At 47.7% G+C, this 17350-nt stretch overlaps 1 protein-coding gene across 1 annotated transcript in view; it reads left to right on the plus strand.

Annotated features, from left to right (window-relative positions):
• The first annotated feature begins 8683 nt into the window (after positions 1 to 8683).
• LOC120029638 (glucagon-like peptide 2 receptor) overlaps positions 8684 to 17350 on the plus strand; it is a 40751-nt gene continuing 32084 nt past the window's right edge. Inside the window, exons 1-4 of the mRNA XM_038974926.1 lie at positions 8684 to 8801; positions 9012 to 9166; positions 9651 to 9776; positions 11202 to 11382. Coding sequence (XP_038830854.1) covers positions 8684 to 8801; positions 9012 to 9166; positions 9651 to 9776; positions 11202 to 11382 — 580 coding nt within the window. The remainder of the gene's footprint in view (positions 8802 to 9011; positions 9167 to 9650; positions 9777 to 11201; positions 11383 to 17350) is intronic.

A 17350-nucleotide genomic window follows, 5' to 3' on the forward strand; every position in this document is an offset into this window, starting at 1 on the left:
ACAGTTTCATCATAGCGCTTGATGGTTTTTGCAACTGCACTTGAAGAAACGTTCAAAGTTTTCCATTGTCTTAAAGTAATGATGGACTGTTGTTTCTCTTTGCTTATTTGAGCTGTTCTTGCCATAATATGGACTTGGTCTTTTAGCAAATAGGGCTATCGTCTGTATACCAACCCTTCTTTGTCACAACACAACTGATTGGCTCAAATAAGGAAAGAAATTCCACAAATGAACTTTTAACAAGGCACACCTGTTAATTGAAATGCATTCCAGGTGACTACTTCATGAAGCTGGTTGAGAGAATGGCAAGAGTGTGCAAAGTTGTCATCATTTTGACTGGTACTGTATATTGTATGTCTTGGCTTGGCTGAAAACAGGGCTTCTCTGATACAAATCATAGGTACAAACTTCTATGATGGAGAATATAGAACAGCAGATGTGTTTTAAATGTCAGCAATGTACAAAGCAAAATGCCCTTTTAAAGTAACTGCAAACTCGTGGCCAAATAAGGTAAATATCTTAATTAGCTTTTAATCACATACTTATAAAGACTCTCTAGGCAATCAGTGACATTAATTGATCAATTACGTGCCAGGGAGCAACAACAATCTAGAGTGTAGGCCTCGAGGACTGGAGTTGTGCACCCCTGACCTAAATAATTGTCATTGACACCCAAGGTGTGATTGCTGCACTGTTTATTGTCCTAAGGCACAAACAACCCAAACCAATGTCTGAAAGTTTTATCGGTTTATAATTGAGTTTATGACTGAGAAAATGAAAATCATTACCGTCTCCACACATGAATACTTAATGGATGATATACTGTATAAAGTTATCCCATTCAAAATGGCAAAGAGCATATTCATTACTTCTAGATGAAGTTGGATTGTCCTTCCTGTATTATGAACTTAATGAAACCACAACAACCTCCAATTGTGATGGTGCTTAAAGATTGCGGTGTTGCAAAATTAATGATCTAAAATTCAGCAGCAGAAATAAAGAACTCATCCCCGCATCTAAAAGCCTTGATATATCTCAGTAAGAATTGATATACTGTAATTATGACTACTGGTCTTAAAGTTAACCACACCATAATTTTATGTAAGATTGAGAAGAACTGATTAAGTAATTATAGTTGTGGGAATCAGACTGTAAATTCTCATAAAGTCTGACCCCTCAATGACAGCTGGGGTGAATCAATGAAGGAATAAGTCTGTCATAACTCTATATTTATCTTATCGAGTCAATGTTGGATGCAGTCTATCACAGTGCCATCCGTTTTGTCTCCAAAGCCCCATATACTACCCACCACTGCGACCTGTATGATGTCGTTGGCTGGCCCTTGCTTCATACTCGTCGCCAAACCCACTGGCTCCAGGTCATCTACAAGTCTCTGCTAGGTAAAGCCCCGCCATAGCAGCAACCACCCGTAGCACACGCTCCAGCAGGTATATCTCACTGGTCACCCCCAAAGCCAATTCTTCCTTTGGCCGCCTCTCTTTCCAGTTCTCTGCTGCCAATGACTGGAACGAACTGCAAAAATCTCTGAAGCTGGAAACTCTTACCTCCCTCACTAGCTTTAAGCACCAGCAATCAGAGCAGCTCACAGATCACTGCACCTGTACATAGCTCATCTGTAAAGCCCATCCAATCTACCTCATCCCCATACTGTATTTATTTATTTATCTTGCTCCTTTGCACCCCAGTATCTCAACTTGCACATTCATCTTCTGCACATCCTACCATTCCAGTGTTTAATTGCTATATTGTAATTACTTTTCCACCATGGCCTATTTATTGCCTTACCTCTCTTATCCTACCTCATTTGCACATGCTGTATATAGATTTTTCTACTGTATTATTGATTGTATGTTTGTTTATTCCATGTGTAACTCTGTGTTGTTTTATGTGTCGAACTGCTTTGCTTTATCTTGGCCAGATCGCAGTTGCAAATGAGAACTTGTTCTCAGCTAGCCTACCTGGTTAAATAAAGGTGAAATAAAATTTAAAAAATAAAAATGTTGAGTTTAATCATTTCAAACTGATCTGTTCAAATGACAGTTTGGTATTTTATACACTAAAAAGTGCCAAATAAGGGTTATTTTGTTACGAACAATGAGGAAAATTGTGAGGAGTCAGGCGCAGAGAGCAAAGATATGGGGAAAAACCACTCTTTAATGTCCAACCAGAAAAACAACTGGTAACATCAAAACATTGGCGTAAAAATCCACTTGAATAAAGTACACACTGGAAAAATAAATCCAGACTGTGGAAAACCCCAAAATCAAACGAACAACCTCATACAAAACAGAAAGACAAGCCCGCACAAACAGAAGCGGGCTAAACGAACTTAAATAGCACCACCCTAACAACCAAACAATAAACAGGTGAAAACAATTAGTCAAAACCAAACGAAAAGGAAAAAGGGATCGGTGGCAGCTAGTAGACCGGCGACGACGACCGCCGAGCGCCACTCGAACAGGAAGGGAAGCCACCTTCGGTAATACTCGTTACAGTACCCCCCTCCTGACGCGCAGCTCCCGCAGCGCGCCGACGCCGGCCTCGAGGACGACCCGGGGGCCGAGGCGCAGGGCGATCCGGATGGAGGCGATGGAACTCACTCAGCATAGATGGATCCAATATATCCCCCACCGGGACCCAGCACCTCTCCTCCGGACCGTACCCCTCCCAGTCCACGAGGTACTGTAGGCCCCTCACCCGGCGTCTGGAGTCCAGAATGGACCGTATCGTGTACGCCGGGGGCCCCTCTATGTCCAGAGGGGGCGGAGGGACCTCCGGAACCTCACCTTCCTGCATGGGACCAGCTACCACCGGCCTGAGGAGAGACACATGAAACGAGGGGTTAATACGATAATACGAAGGAAGTAACAATCGGTAACACACCTCGTTTATTCTCCTCAGGACTTTAAATGGCCCTACACACTGCGGACCCAGCTTCCGGCAGGGCAGGCGGAGGGGCAGGTTTCGGGTCGAGAGCCAGACCCTATCCCCCGGTGCAAACACGGGGGCCTCACTGCGGTGACGGTCAGCGCTCTTCTTCTGCCGTCTACTCGCCTGACGCAGAGACTCCTGGACGGCTCTCCAGGTCTCATTAGAGCGCTGTACCCACTCCTCCACCGCAGGAGCCTCGGTCTGACTCTGATGCCATGGTGCCAGAACCGGCTGGTACCCCAACACACACTCAAATGGTGACATGTTGGTAGAGGAGTGGCTTAGTGAGTTCTGGGCAATCTCTGCCCAGGGGATGTATCTTGACCACTCCCCTGGCCGGTCCTGGCAATACGACCGCAGAAACCTACCCACCTCCTGGTTCACTCTCTCCACCTGCCCATTACTCTCCGGGTGATACCCCGAGGTCAGGCTGACCGAGACCCCCAAATGCTCCATAAACGCCCTCCATACTCTGGAAGTGAACTGGGGACCCCGATCAGAAACGATATCCTCGGGCACCCCGTAGTGCCGGAAGACATGGGTAAATAGTGCCTCCGCAGTCTGCAGGGCCGTAGGGAGACCGGGCAACGGGATAAGACGGCAGGACTTAGAGAACCGATCCACAACGACCAGGATCGTAGTGTTTCCCTGAGATGGGGGAAGGTCAGTCAGAAAATCCACCGAAAGATGGGACCACGGCCGTTGTGGAACGGGGAGGGGTTGTAACTTCCCTCGAGGCAGGTGCCTAGGAGCCTTACTCTGAGCGCATACCGAACAGGAAGAGACATAGAATCGCACATCCCTCTCCAAGGTGGGCCACCAGTACTTCCCCCTAAGACCTCGCACTGTCCTCGAAATACCCGGGTGACCTGACGAGAGTAAACTATGAGCCCATCAAATCAATTGATCACGAACAGCGAGCGGTACGTACCTACGACCCTCCGGGCACTGTGGAGGCGCAGGTTCCTCCCTTAACGCCCGCTCGATGTCCGCGTCCACCTCCCATACTATTGGTGCCACCAACTTGGCCGCCGGAATGATGGGAGTAGGATCGATGGACCGGTCCTCTGAGTCATAGAGGCGAGACAGCGCGTCGGCCTTAGTGTTTAGGGAACCTGGTCTATAAGAGATCGTAAAACTAAATCTGGTGAAAAACATGACCCACCTTGCCTGACGCGGATTCAGTCTCTTAGCTGATCGGATATACTCCAGGTTACGGTGGTCAGTCCAGATGAGGAAAGGGTGTTTAGCCCCCTCAAGCCAGTGTCTCCACACCTTCAGGGCCTTAACCATAGCCAACAACTCCCTATCCCCCACATCATAATTCCGCTCCGCTGGCCCGAGCTTCTTCGAAAAAAAAAGCACAGGGGCGGAGTTTTGGTGGCGTACCCGAGCGCTGTGAGAGCACAGCTCCAACCCCAGCCTCGGATGCGTCCACCTCTACTATGAACGCCAAAGATGGGTCCGGATGCGCCAACACTGGCGCCTCGGTAAACAGCACCTTCAACCTACGGAAGGCTCCGTCCGCCTCTGCTGACCACTGCAAACGCACCGGCCCCCCCTTCAGCAGTGAGGTAATAGGAGCTGCTACCTGACCAAAACCCCGGATAAACCTCCGGTAGTAATTGGCAAACCCTAAGAACCGCTGCACCTCCTTTACCGTGGTCGGAGTCGGCCAATTACGCACGGCTTTTATGCGGTCACCCTCCATTACCACCCCCGAGCTGGAAATGCGATAACCCAGGAAGGAAACGGCTTGTTTGAAAAACTCACATTTCTCCGCCTTCACGTACAGGTCATTCATTACAGCAGTCGCCCAAGAACCTTGCGCACCAGAGACACATGCGCGGCTCGTGTAGCGGAGTAGATCAAAATATCATCAATATACACCACCACACCCTGTCCGTGCAGGTCTCTGAGAATCTCGTCAACAAAGGATTGAAAGACAGCTGGAGCATTCTTTAACCCGTACGGCATGACGAGGTACTCATAATGGCCCGATGTGGTACTAAACGCGGTTTTCCACTCATCTCCTCCCCGAATACGCACCAGATTATACGCGCTCCTGAGGTCCAGTTTCGTGAAGAACCGTGCTCCGTGGAATGATTCCATTGCCGTAGCGATGAGAGGTAGTGGGTAACTAAAACCCACCGTGATGGAATTGAGATCTCGATAATCAATACACGGACGCAACCCACCATCCTTTTTCTTCACAAAAAAGAAACTCGAGGAGACGGGTGACATGGAGGGCCGAATGAATCCCTGTCCAAGAGCTTCCGTGACATATGTCTCCATAGCCAATGTCTCCTCCTGGGACAAAGGATACACATGACTCCTGGGTAGTGCAGCGTTTACCTGGAGGTTTATCACGCAATCCCCCTGTCGATGGGGTGGTAATTGGGTCGCCTTCTTTTTACTGAAAGCGATAGCCAAATCGGCATACTCAGCGGGAATGCGCACGGTGGAAACCTGGTCTGGACTCTCCACCGTTGTCGCACCGATGGAAACTCCTACACACCTGCCTGAACACTCATCAGACCACCCCTGTAGAGCTCCCTGTCTCCACGAAATCTTCGGAATGTGAATAGCCAGCCAGGGAATCCCCAGCACCACCGGAAACGCAGGTGAATCGATAAGGAACAGACTAATCCGTTCCTTATGATTCCCCTGCGTAATCATCTCCAAAGGAATTGTGGCCTCCCTGACCAGCCCTGACCCTAATGGTCGACTATCTAAGGAGTGCACAGGGAAGGGGGGTTCTACCTTAACTAACGGAATCCTCAACTTCTGAGCGAGTCCGCGATCTATAAAGTTCCCAGCTGCGCCTGAATCGACTAGCGCCTTATGCTGGAGAGAGGGAAAAAATTTAAGGAAACATATTAACAAAAACATGTGACCAACAGGAAGCTCTGGGAGAGTGTGGTGCTGACTCACCTGAGGTGACCGAGGAGTGTTCTGCCTGCCCTCTTGATTCCCAGATGGACTCCTCCAGCACCGACCAGAAGTGTGCCCTCTTCGGCCACAACTGGTACAGGAGGAGCCTCCTCCTCCGATCTCCCTAGATGCTGCCCCTCCTAGCTCCATCGGGATGGGAGCAGGAGGGTCAGGAGGTGGAACTGACAGGACCCTTTCAGAACGTCCGCGAGCAGCTAGCAGATGGTCTAACCGGATAGACATGTCTATTAGTTCATCCAAACTGAGCGTAGTGTCCCGACAAGCCAGCTCTCTGCGGACGTCCTCTCTCAGGCTACACCTGTAATGGTCTATCAGGGCCCTGTCGTTCCACCCTGCTCCAGCGGCCAAGGTCCGGAAATCCAGCGCGAAGTCCTGCGTGCTCCTCGTCCCCTGTCGGAGATAGAACAATCTCTCACCCGCCGCTCGGCCATCTGGAGGGTGATCGAACACGGCCCGAAAACGGCGGGTGAACTCCGGGTAGTGGCCCCTCGCTGAGTCGGGCCCGTTCCAGACCGCATTGGCCCACTCTAGGGCTCTACCCGTCAGGCAGGAGACGAGGACACCCTCGCTCTCTTCGTCCGAGGGAGCTGGTCGAACGGTGGCCAGGTACAGATCTAATTGTAGCAGGAATCCCTGGCACCCCGCCGCCGCTCCATCGTACTGACTTGGAGGCGTAATACGCAAAGCGCTGGCACCGGATCCCGCTGGAGGAGATGGTATAGTTGCTGGAGGGAGGGTAGGTGGGGTAGTAGGGAGACCACTCCTCTCCCAACGATCCATCCTCTCCATCATTTGATCCATAGCTGATCCGATGCGATGGAGGATGGACGTGTGATGAAGGACTCTCTCCTCCATCGTGGGGAGAGGGGTGGTCGCTGCTCCTGCTGGCTCCATATGTAGGTGCGGGCTTCTGTTACGAACAATGAGGAAAATTGTGAGGAGTCAGGCGCAGAGAGCAAAGATATGGGGAAAAACCACTCTTTAATGTCCAACCAGAAAAACAACTGGTAACATCAAAACATTGGTGTAAAAATCCACTTGAATAAAGTACACACTGGAAAAATAAATCCAGACTGTGGAAAACCCCAAAATCAAACGAACAACCTCATACAAAACAGAAAGACAAGCCCGCACAAACAGAAGCGGGCTAAACAAACTTAAATAGCCCACCCTAACAACCAAACAATAAACAGGTGAAAACAATTAGTCAAAACCAAACGAAAAGGAAAAAAGGATCGGTGGCAGCTAGTAGACCGGCGACGACGACCGCCGAGCGCCACTCGAACAGGAAGGGAAGCCACCTTCGGTAATACTCGTTACATATTTGGCTTATAACCATAGCGGAATCATTTTTTGTGCTACATGGAACCTTTTTTTGAAGGTTCTATAAAGAACAATGCTCATAAGATTATAAATGTAACCTGTATGTCACACCCTGATCTGTTTCACCTGTCTTTGTTCTTGTCTCCACCCCCTCCAGGTGTTGCCCATCTTCTCCATTTTCCCCAGTGTATTTATACCTTTGTTCTCTGTTTGTCGTTTGCCAGTTCATTTTGTTGGCCAAGTCTACCAGCGGTTTTCCCCTTGCACCGGTCTTTTTCTAGTTCCTGTTTTCTGGTTTTCCCGGTTTTGACCATGACCCTGACCCCGAGCCTGAGCCTGCCTACCGTTCTGTACCTTGTCACACCACCCTGGATTGTTGACCTCTGCCTGCCCTTACCCCGAGACTGCCTACCGTTCTGTACCTTATGGACTCTGATCTGGATTACTGCCCTCTGCCTGCCCTTGACCTGTCGTTTTGCCTGCCCCCTGTTCTAGTAATAAACTTTTGTTACTTCGACACTGTCTGGGTCTTCTCCTGAAACGTGACAGTACGAACTGGCCCTGCAGACTCAGACCAGCTCCACAATGCTGTCTCCCTGCAAGAAGCCCATCATTGGAAGACACGAGGAGTTACAACAATGTCTTATAGAGGGACTCCACTCCACATGACCAGGCATTCGATACATTGCTGGAGCAATTCCGGAGATTCCCCACTGGGCAGCGGGTCACACCAGTAATCTCCCAGCCTAACCCAGTGTCCCGATAACCCCGCTTACCTCCTCCGGAGCGCTACGCTGGAGATTCCCAAACCTGCTTTTCTCTTCCAGTACTCCCTTATTTTCGAGCTGCAGTCTTCTTCGTCCCCCCGGACAGTTCGAGGATAGCGTACATCATAACGTTAATGTCTGGGAGGGCACTCGCCTGGGCCACGACGGTGTGGGAGCAACAGTCCACCGTCTGCCTCAGTCTGGAGGAGTTCGTAGAGGAAGTTCGGAAAGTGTTTGATTCTCCGTTGTCCGGATGAGAGGCTGCTCATAAGCTGCTCCAGCTACATCAAGACTACCGTAGAGTGGCAGACTACGTGGTGTATTTTCGCACGTTGGCGGCTGAGAGTGCCTGGAACCCGGAAGCATTGTTCGACATGTTCCTGCATGGAGTATCGGAGGAAGTAAAGAACGAGCTTGCAGCCCGGGAACTACCAACGGATTTCGACTCGCTCATCGCCTTGACCATTCGGATCGATGGGTGACTGCGGGAGCGAAGGAAGGAGAGGAGGTTCAATTTCACTCGGCCACCCAAGGCTTCCACCTCGCCTCTGAGACATCCCAGAAGTCCCTGACTGCTCCATTGCTGAGAGATCCCGAGGCTACCCGAGTCCCCCCGAGAGTCTCCGAAGTCGAAATCTCTCCGGGTGCGCATCGACTCGGAGGGCGATGAGAGCTTTATGGACGCAATGCTGGCGTCCGAGCTAGGCATCCCCACTCAGCCCCTCTCCATTCCCATGGACATTAGTGCGCTGGATGGGCGCTCTATAGACCAGGTCACCCACAATACCACCCCCATCAACCTACGTGTGTCAAGGAACCACAGCGAGATGATCCAATTCCTGCTTATTAAGTCTCCTCAGGTTCCAAGGGTATTGGGATTCTCTCGGCTCCAGTGGCACAATCCCCTTATTGACTGGTCTGCTGGTGCCATCATGGGCTGGAGCCCGTTCTGCCACGCTCATTGCCTGAAGTCAGTGCAGCCTGTCCCCGGACGTCTTCTCGGGGGCTCTGAAGTTGCCCTGGACCTCTTTGCCATTCCCGTGGAGTACCAGGACCTCCGGGAGGTGTTCAGTAAAGCCCAGGCCACTTTTCTTCAACCACACCGACCCTGTGACTGCGGGATCAACCTTCTCCCAGGCACCACTCCACCACGGGGACGACTGTACTCTGTCGGTTCCGGAGACCAAGGCTATGGAGACCTACATTGAGGACTCCCTAGTTGCAGGGTTCGTCCGTCCTTGTGCCTCCCCCACCGGCACAGGGTTTCTCTTTGTGGGGAAGAAAGACAAAACCCTGTGCCTGTGCATCAACTACTAGGGCCTCAACGACATCACGGTGAAGAACCGCTATCCACTACCACTCATCTCCTCGGCTTTCGAGCCGCTCCAGGGGGCCACCGTGTTCTCCAAGCTGGACCTACGGAACGCCTACCACCTGGTGCGGATATGGGAAGGGGACGAGTGGAAGACTGCCTTCAACACGGCCAGCGGTCACTACGAGTATCTGGTCATGCCATTTGGCCTTACCAATGCCCCTGCTGTGTTCCAGGCTCTGGTGAATGATGTTCTCCGTGACATGTTGAACCGGTTTGTCTTCATCTACCTCGACAACATCCTAATTTTCTCCAACAAACACGTGCTCCACGTCTGACAGGTTCTCCAACGCCTTCTGGAGAACCAGCTTTTTGTGAAAGCAAAGAAGTGGGAATTCCATCACTCCTACATCCCCTTCCTGGGTTACATCATCGCTGCAGGGAGTGTACAGATGGATCCCGGGAAGGTGAGAGTGGTGGTAGATTGGCCTCAGCCTACATTCAGAGTGCAACTGCAACGTTTCCTGGGATTCGCCTATTTTTATCGCCACTTTATCCGGGGTTACAGCACCCTGGCTTCCCCCCTGTTTGCACTCACCTCTCCCAAGGTTCTGTTCACGTGGTCCTCAGCTGCTGACCGGGCGTTCCGGGACCTCAAACACTGTTTCACCACAGCTCCCATCTTGGTTCATCCTGACCCGTCCTGGCAGTTTGTGGTGGAGGCCGATGCTTCGGATGCTTCGGATGTCAGAGTGGGGGCTATTCTGTCCCAGCGTTCTGCCCTGGACCTCAAGTTACATCCCTGCACCTTCTTCTCCCAACGCCTCAACGCCACGGAGAGAAATTGTGAGCTTCTCTCGGTGAAGATGGCGTTGGAGGCACTGGCTTGGAGGGAGCAGAACATCCATTCATTGTGTGGACAGACCACAAGAACCTGGAATATCTCTGCACCGCCAAGCGTCTCAATTCCAGGAAAGCTAGGTGGGCCCTGCTTTTCACCCGGTTCAACTTCTCACTCTCATACTGACCAGGATCCAAGAATGTCAAGCCGGATGTGCTGTCATGCCGCTATAGCCCTTTGGCTACACCCCTGGAACCCGAGACCATCTTTCCCACCTTGTGCCTGGCGACGGCACTCAGCTGGGGAATATGGAAGCAGGTTCCTGAGTCGCAGCGTTCCCAGCCGAACCCCGGGGGGGGGGGGACCCAGATAACTGGATGTTTGTTCCTGACACTGTCCGCTCCTCAGTCCTGGAGTGGGCCCACACCTCCAAGCTTGCCTGCCACACGGGCTCCCGTCGGACCCTGGCCTTTGTGCGACAACGCTATTGGTGGCCTACCACGGTTCCTGATGTCTCTGCGTTCGTCGCTGCATGCACGATCTGTACGCAGAACAAGACTCCCCAGCAAGCTCTGGCTGGTCTCCTTCAACCTCTGCCTGTTCCTCACCTTCCCTGGTTTCACATATCCCTGAACTTTGTCACGGGTCTCCACCGTCTGATGGCAACACTGCCATCCTGACAATAGTGGATCAGTTTTCCAAAGCCGCCCACTTTCATTCCTCTCCCCAAGCTACCCTCTGCCAAAGAGATGTCCCAGCTCATGGTGCAGCACGTCTTCCGGATCCATGGACTCTCAGTTCTCGTCCCGGTTCTGGAAGGCGTTCTGCACACTCATTGAGTCGTCGGCCAGCCTGTCCTCCGGGTTCCATCCACAGTCCAACGACCAGCCGGAGCAAGCCAACCAAGACCTGGAGACGACTCTGTCGCTGCCCGGTCTCCCCCAACCCAACCACCTGGAGCCCGCAACTAGTGTGGGTCGAATATGCCCGCAACACCCTTCCTTGCTCTGCCACGGGTCTCTCGCCGTTTGAGTGTTCCCTGGGTTTTCAGCCCCAGCTCTTCCCGGAGCAAGAGGAAGAGATCGGCGTACCCTCGGCCCAGATGTTTGTCCGCTGCTGTCGTTGTACCTGGAAGAGAGCCCGGTTGGCTCTTCTCAACACCACCTCCAGGTATCGACAACAAGCGGACCGCCACCGGACCCCGGGCTCCCCGGTATCATCTCGGGCATATGGTATGGCTGTCAACCCGAAATCCCTTCTTCCGGGTCCCACAAACTTCCCCCCAGTTTATCGGCACTTTCCCCATCTTCAAGATACTTAGCCCCTCTGCAGTTCATCTTCTGTTGCCCTTTACCCTCCGTATACATCACACTTTTCATGTGTCTAGGATCAAACCCATGTCTCACAGCCCTTTGTCTCCTGTTTCCAGACCCCTATACTTTTCCCACATTATGTTAAGTTACAGCCTCATTCAAAAATTGATGAGGAAAATAAATATTTAATCCATCTACACACAATACCCATTAATGACAAAGCAAAAACAGTTTTTTAGAAATTCTTGCAACTGTATTAAAAATAAAAAACGGAAATATCACATTTACATAAGTATTACTCAGTACTTTGTTGAAGCACCTTTGGCAGTTTTTACAGCTTCAAGTCTTCTTGGGTATAATGCTACAAGCTTGGCACACCTGTACTTGGGGAGTTTCTCTCATTCTTCTCTGCAGATCCTCTTAAACTCTGTCAGGATGGATGGGAAGCATTGCTACACAGCTATTTTTAGGTATCTCCAGAGATATTCGAATGTGTTCAAGTCCGGGCTTTGGCTGGGTCACTCAAGGACATTCAGAGACTTGTTCTGAAGCCACTCCTGCATTGTCTTGGCTGTGTGCTTGGGGTCGTTGTCCTGTTGGAAGATGAACCTTCGCCCCAGTCTGAGGTCTTGAGCGCTCTGGAGCAGGTTTTCATGAAGGATCGATCTGTGCTTCGCTCCATTTATCTTTCCCTCTATCCTTAACATAACACAACAGATAAACTGGAATGACACTCTCACTCATGGTTGTACAAAAAGAGCTGTGAACAAACCATGCCCGACAATATTGTAATGAGCCTTCGCCCCTACTGTCACGCCCTGACCATAGAGAGCTTTTATTCTCTATGTTGGTTAGGTCGGGGTGTGATTTAGGGTGGGTCATCCAGGCGTTTATATGTCGATGTTGGCCTGTTATGGTTCCCAATCAGAGGCAGCTGTTTATCGTTGTCTCTGATTGGGGATCATATTTAGGCAGCCATTTCCCCTTTGTGCTTTGTGGGATCTTGTGTTTGTGTAGCTGCCTGTGAGTAGTCCAGAACGTCACGTTTTGTTTGTGCTTGTTTGTTTTGTTTGGTGAGTATGTGGAACTCTACGCACGCTGCGCAATGGTCCATTCCTTATGACGAACGTGACACCTACATTTCAATTATCACATAAAGAGGAAAGAACCCTGTTTTGAACTACAAAGAGCCATTGAAAGGCTCAAAGGGTGCTTTGGGTCAGTATGGTTCCAAATAGAATCATCACCCTTCCCAAAGAACCCTTGAGGAACCCTAATTTTTCAGCATTTATTTTGAGGAGGAGCATGTGTGAATGTGTGCTTTGTCTTTGATAGATCAGATTGCTGGTGTTGTGAACCATACAATGTACACAACATCTTAAGTTACAGAGAAAATATCACACTGGCCTTTTTTTCTAGTTTTTGTGAATGTATTAATGAATTAATGTATGAATGAATGAATGAATTAATGGATTAATTAATTAATTAATTAATTAATTCATCAATCAATCAATCCAATGAATCAATCCAATGAATCAATGGCTGAAAACCAAAAAACAAACAATACAAACTGACAAACTAAAGAATAAACAAACAAACTAAGAAAGTCGTATGTCTCAGTGTTCTGAGTGTTCTGAGGTCAGAGTTTTCTCTGATTGTCGTGCTTCTCTCTCCTCCCACACAAGACAATACAGTCTGATTTCACACCTCAGGGTTCCCCCTCTCTCTCTCTCTCTCTCTCTCTCCCCCTCTCTCTCTCCATCTCTCTCCCTCTCTACATCTCTCTCTCAGGGGATAAAGCCAGCCACCTGTAATCAGAGAAGATGTCTCCTTCCCAGACGCAGGATGGGACCTCATAACAGGATTTACACGTCTGTCTCCCACGCTGTCACTGAACTAGTGAGTCCATCTGGTGTTCTCACATCAGCTTAACCACCACATCTCCCTCATTTCTCCCCCACAACTCTATAGAATACTTTACAGAGGAAAGAGTAAGATATGTTTTAACAATAAGTTCAGGAAAAGAAACATCATTAAACAAGTATAGGGCTAATACTGATACAGCACATCTTGACAGTAGAGTGATGCCTTTACACAAACTATGTATAATTTCACTACACGTAGTTGCCTACATTAGACTCTGTTCATGACAGGACAAGAAATGACAGCCAAGAAATGCCCTCCACATGATTTAGCAATGTTAATGGATGGGCAGGAAATAAGACAAGGACACACACACACACACCGCTGTCTCCTGACTCATATGTCCTCCCCGTCTCAGACATGAGTTATTCCTTCATTATGGCCCCAATCACCCAGAGAGCAGGCAATTACACCACAGAACACATGAGACCGGCATCAGGCTAACCCAACCGTCCCCGTTTACACCTCAGGACCGGCAGCACGCTAACCCGACCGCCCCCGTTAAAACGTCTTCTTAATAGGGGGCGCTATTTTCACTTTGGGAAAAAATCGTGCCCAAATTAAACGGCCTCGTACTCTGTTCTAGATCATACAATATGCATATTATTATTACTATTGGATAGAAAACAATCTGAAGTTTCTAAAACTGTTTGAATTATATCTGTGAGTAAAACAGAACTCATTTGGCAGCAAACTTCCAAACAGGAAGTGAAAATTCTGAAAATGGGGCTCTGTGTCAGGGCCTCCCTATTGAATTGCCTTATATTTATGGATCTGTATGCACTTCATACGCCTTCCACTAGATGTCAACAGGCAGTAGAATGTTGAATGGGGTGTCTAGCTTGATGTGAGACCGAATAAGAGCTTTTGGAGTGACAGGTCCGCCCTTTTGGCAGTATTCAACTGCGCACCAGGGAACCCCACATTGTCTTCTGAAATGCGTTAGATATAAAGGACGAAAAGCTCCTGCTCGGACTTTATTGGATACATTTGAGAAAAACATCATAAAGATGGATTTTCAACCGAGTTTGACCAGTTTATTCGACGTTTATTGTGAATTTTGGAATTTTTCGTTCCATGCGCGAAGAGTTCTTGGACATGTGCGCTCCACATGGCTAGCCAAAGTTGCTAATTCGACAGAAGAAATGGACATTCTAAAACAAAACAACGATTTATTCTGGAACTAGGACTCCTTGCACTAGATCATCAAAGGTAAGAGAATATTTATGATGTTATTTCGTATTTTTGTGGTTTATGTTGGCTCCAATAAGGCGGAGAATTGGTGGGCGCTGTCTCACAATATTGCATGCTATACGTTGTACTAAAGTTATTTTTTTAAATCTAACGCAGCGGTTGCATTAAGAACCAGTGTATCTTTCATTTGCTGTACAACATGTCTTTTTTAGTAAAGTTTATGATGAGTTTTTTGGTTAGATTACGTGACTGTCCAAAATTTCTCCGGACAATTTGGTGCATCATGGCTACGTATTCACAATGTAAAACCACGAGTTGTAGCTCTAAATATGCACATTTTCGAACAAAACATAAATGTATTGTATAACATGATGTTATAAGACTGTCATCTGATGAAGTTGTTCAAAGGTTAGTGATTAATTTTATCTCTATTTGTGGGTTTTGTGAAAGCTATGTTGGCGGTGATTAAATGGCGTTGTGTGTTTGGCTATTGTGGTGAGCTAATATAAATATATATTGTGTTTTCACTGTAATACACTTAAAAAATCAGAAAATATTGGCTGGATTCACAAGATGTTTATCTTTCATTTGCTGTACAACATGTATTTTTCATAAATGTTTTATGATGAGTATTTATGTATTTCACGTTGCTCTCTGTAATTATTCTGGCTGTTTTGGTGCTATTTGTGACGGTGGCTGCAATGTAAAACTATGATTTATACCTATAAATATGCACATTTTCGAACAAAACATAAATGTATTGTATAACATGATGTTATTAGACTGTCATCTGATGAAGTTGTTCAAAGGTTAGTGATTAATTTTATCTCTATTTGTGGGTTTTGTGAAAGCTATGTTGGCGGTGAAAACATGGCGTTGTGTGTTTGGCTATTGTGGTGAGCTAATATAAATACATATTGTGTTTTCGCTGTAAAACATAAAAATTCACAAGATGTTTATCTTTCATTTGCTGTATTGGACTTGTGATTTCATGAAATTATATTATATGATATCCCTGTGGCGCTAGGCTAGGCTATGCTAGTCAGCTTTTTTGATGAGGAGGATCCCGGATCCGGGAGGGTGAATCGGTAGAGGTACAACACACCCTCATTCATTATGCTGCAGTGTTAGTAAGGCAATATGCTTTGGATCACGACCAGATAACTATTCAATCACATTACCATCCTTTTCCCTCAAATTGAAATATTGGTATGGATTACCTTTATTACGGGATTCTAAGTTGTGTTTATTGTGGTGTAATTATGAAAAGGAGTGTAGACGCAGGCTGTGTGCTGTTCGTAATGTTAATAACAGCCATGGAGAATTGTAATTTTCCCTATTAGTCCAGGGATAGAGGAGGGTAGAGGAGGCTTCCGTGAGGATTTAGGAGCTGTGTCTCTTTGTACCTTCTGTACGTCACCGATAAAACACACACACACACACACACACACACACACACACACACACACACACACACACACACACACACACACACACACACACACACACACACACACACACACACACACACACACACACACACACACACACACACACACACACACACAGTCCTGTAGTGGCTTCTTCAGCTGTCAACGCCTGATTAGTTAGCTGGCTAATTACCAGGAAATTATGTATTAGTCATCTAAATGTCGGCTTGGAGTACCGTTTGACTCAAATTATAGTGTATTTATTTTTGGCAACAGGCATGGACTTTTATGAAAGGGCATTATATACTGTACGTGTAGTTGATTCAGTCTAATCAGCAAGGTAGACTGAGGTTAAAAACACAGTTACCTGGTAAGACATCACTGTGTTAGAATCAGCTGAATCCCATTGGCTCATTCACCCCTCAACTCTCTCCTGCAACATATCCTCAGGCCACTGTTGCAGAAGAGAATACATTCTCAGTCAAGTTCCCTGAGCAACTTCTCATCGCCTGTCTGTCGTTCCAAAACAGATACTCCACTGCCCCCTAGTGCTAGGAAACTTCAGTTTTCTTTCATCGTTTTGTATGTTCACTAACAACATCCCAAAGTCTGCCTGCCCAAGGTTCTACTGTTGCATCATTATTTATCCTGTCCATCCCTTGTTATTTTTCTTCCTCTGTTAGTTGTTTGACTTCCAGTTCAAACAGAGCGATGGTGGGCAGATAGCGGTTCTGGCTGAGAGAATCTGTGGTTGCCTAGCAGCTCCCTGAGGAAGGAATGGTCTGTGCTCTCATTTCATGCTTTACTGGACTGTGTACAGGAGAACTGTGAAAGGTCTGAGACCACAAGGGCTTTGTTTTGGTCTTTAGGGTGGTGATTTTTTTTTGTGAAAATGGTCAAGTAAAATGTAATGATGATAGCTAATGGGGGCTGTTTTGTTAGCTAGATTACATGAGTAATAAAGCAGCTAACAGTGGTGGAAAAAGTACTCACAGTCATACTTGAGTAAAGTAAAGATACCTTAATAGAAAATGACTCAAGTGAAAGTGAAAGTCACCCAGTAAAATACTACTTGAGTAAAAGTCTGAAAATATTTGGTTTTAAATGTACTTAAGTATCAAAAGTAAATGGAATTGCTAAAATATATATCAAAAGTAAAAGTATATACCAGACGGCACAATTTATATATTTTTTATTTATTTATTTATTTCATAAATTATGAAAATTAAATTAGGTAGCCCTTACATAAATGCAGTTCTCTCCTCTGAGTTAGGTTGAGACTAACTCAATGTACAAGTACAATACCCGTTGGTTTCATCGGGTGGCGCTATGGCCTATTT

Source organism: Salvelinus namaycush, chromosome 35 (assembly GCF_016432855.1).
Source record: "Salvelinus namaycush isolate Seneca chromosome 35, SaNama_1.0, whole genome shotgun sequence".
Taxonomy (NCBI): domain Eukaryota; kingdom Metazoa; phylum Chordata; class Actinopteri; order Salmoniformes; family Salmonidae; genus Salvelinus; species Salvelinus namaycush.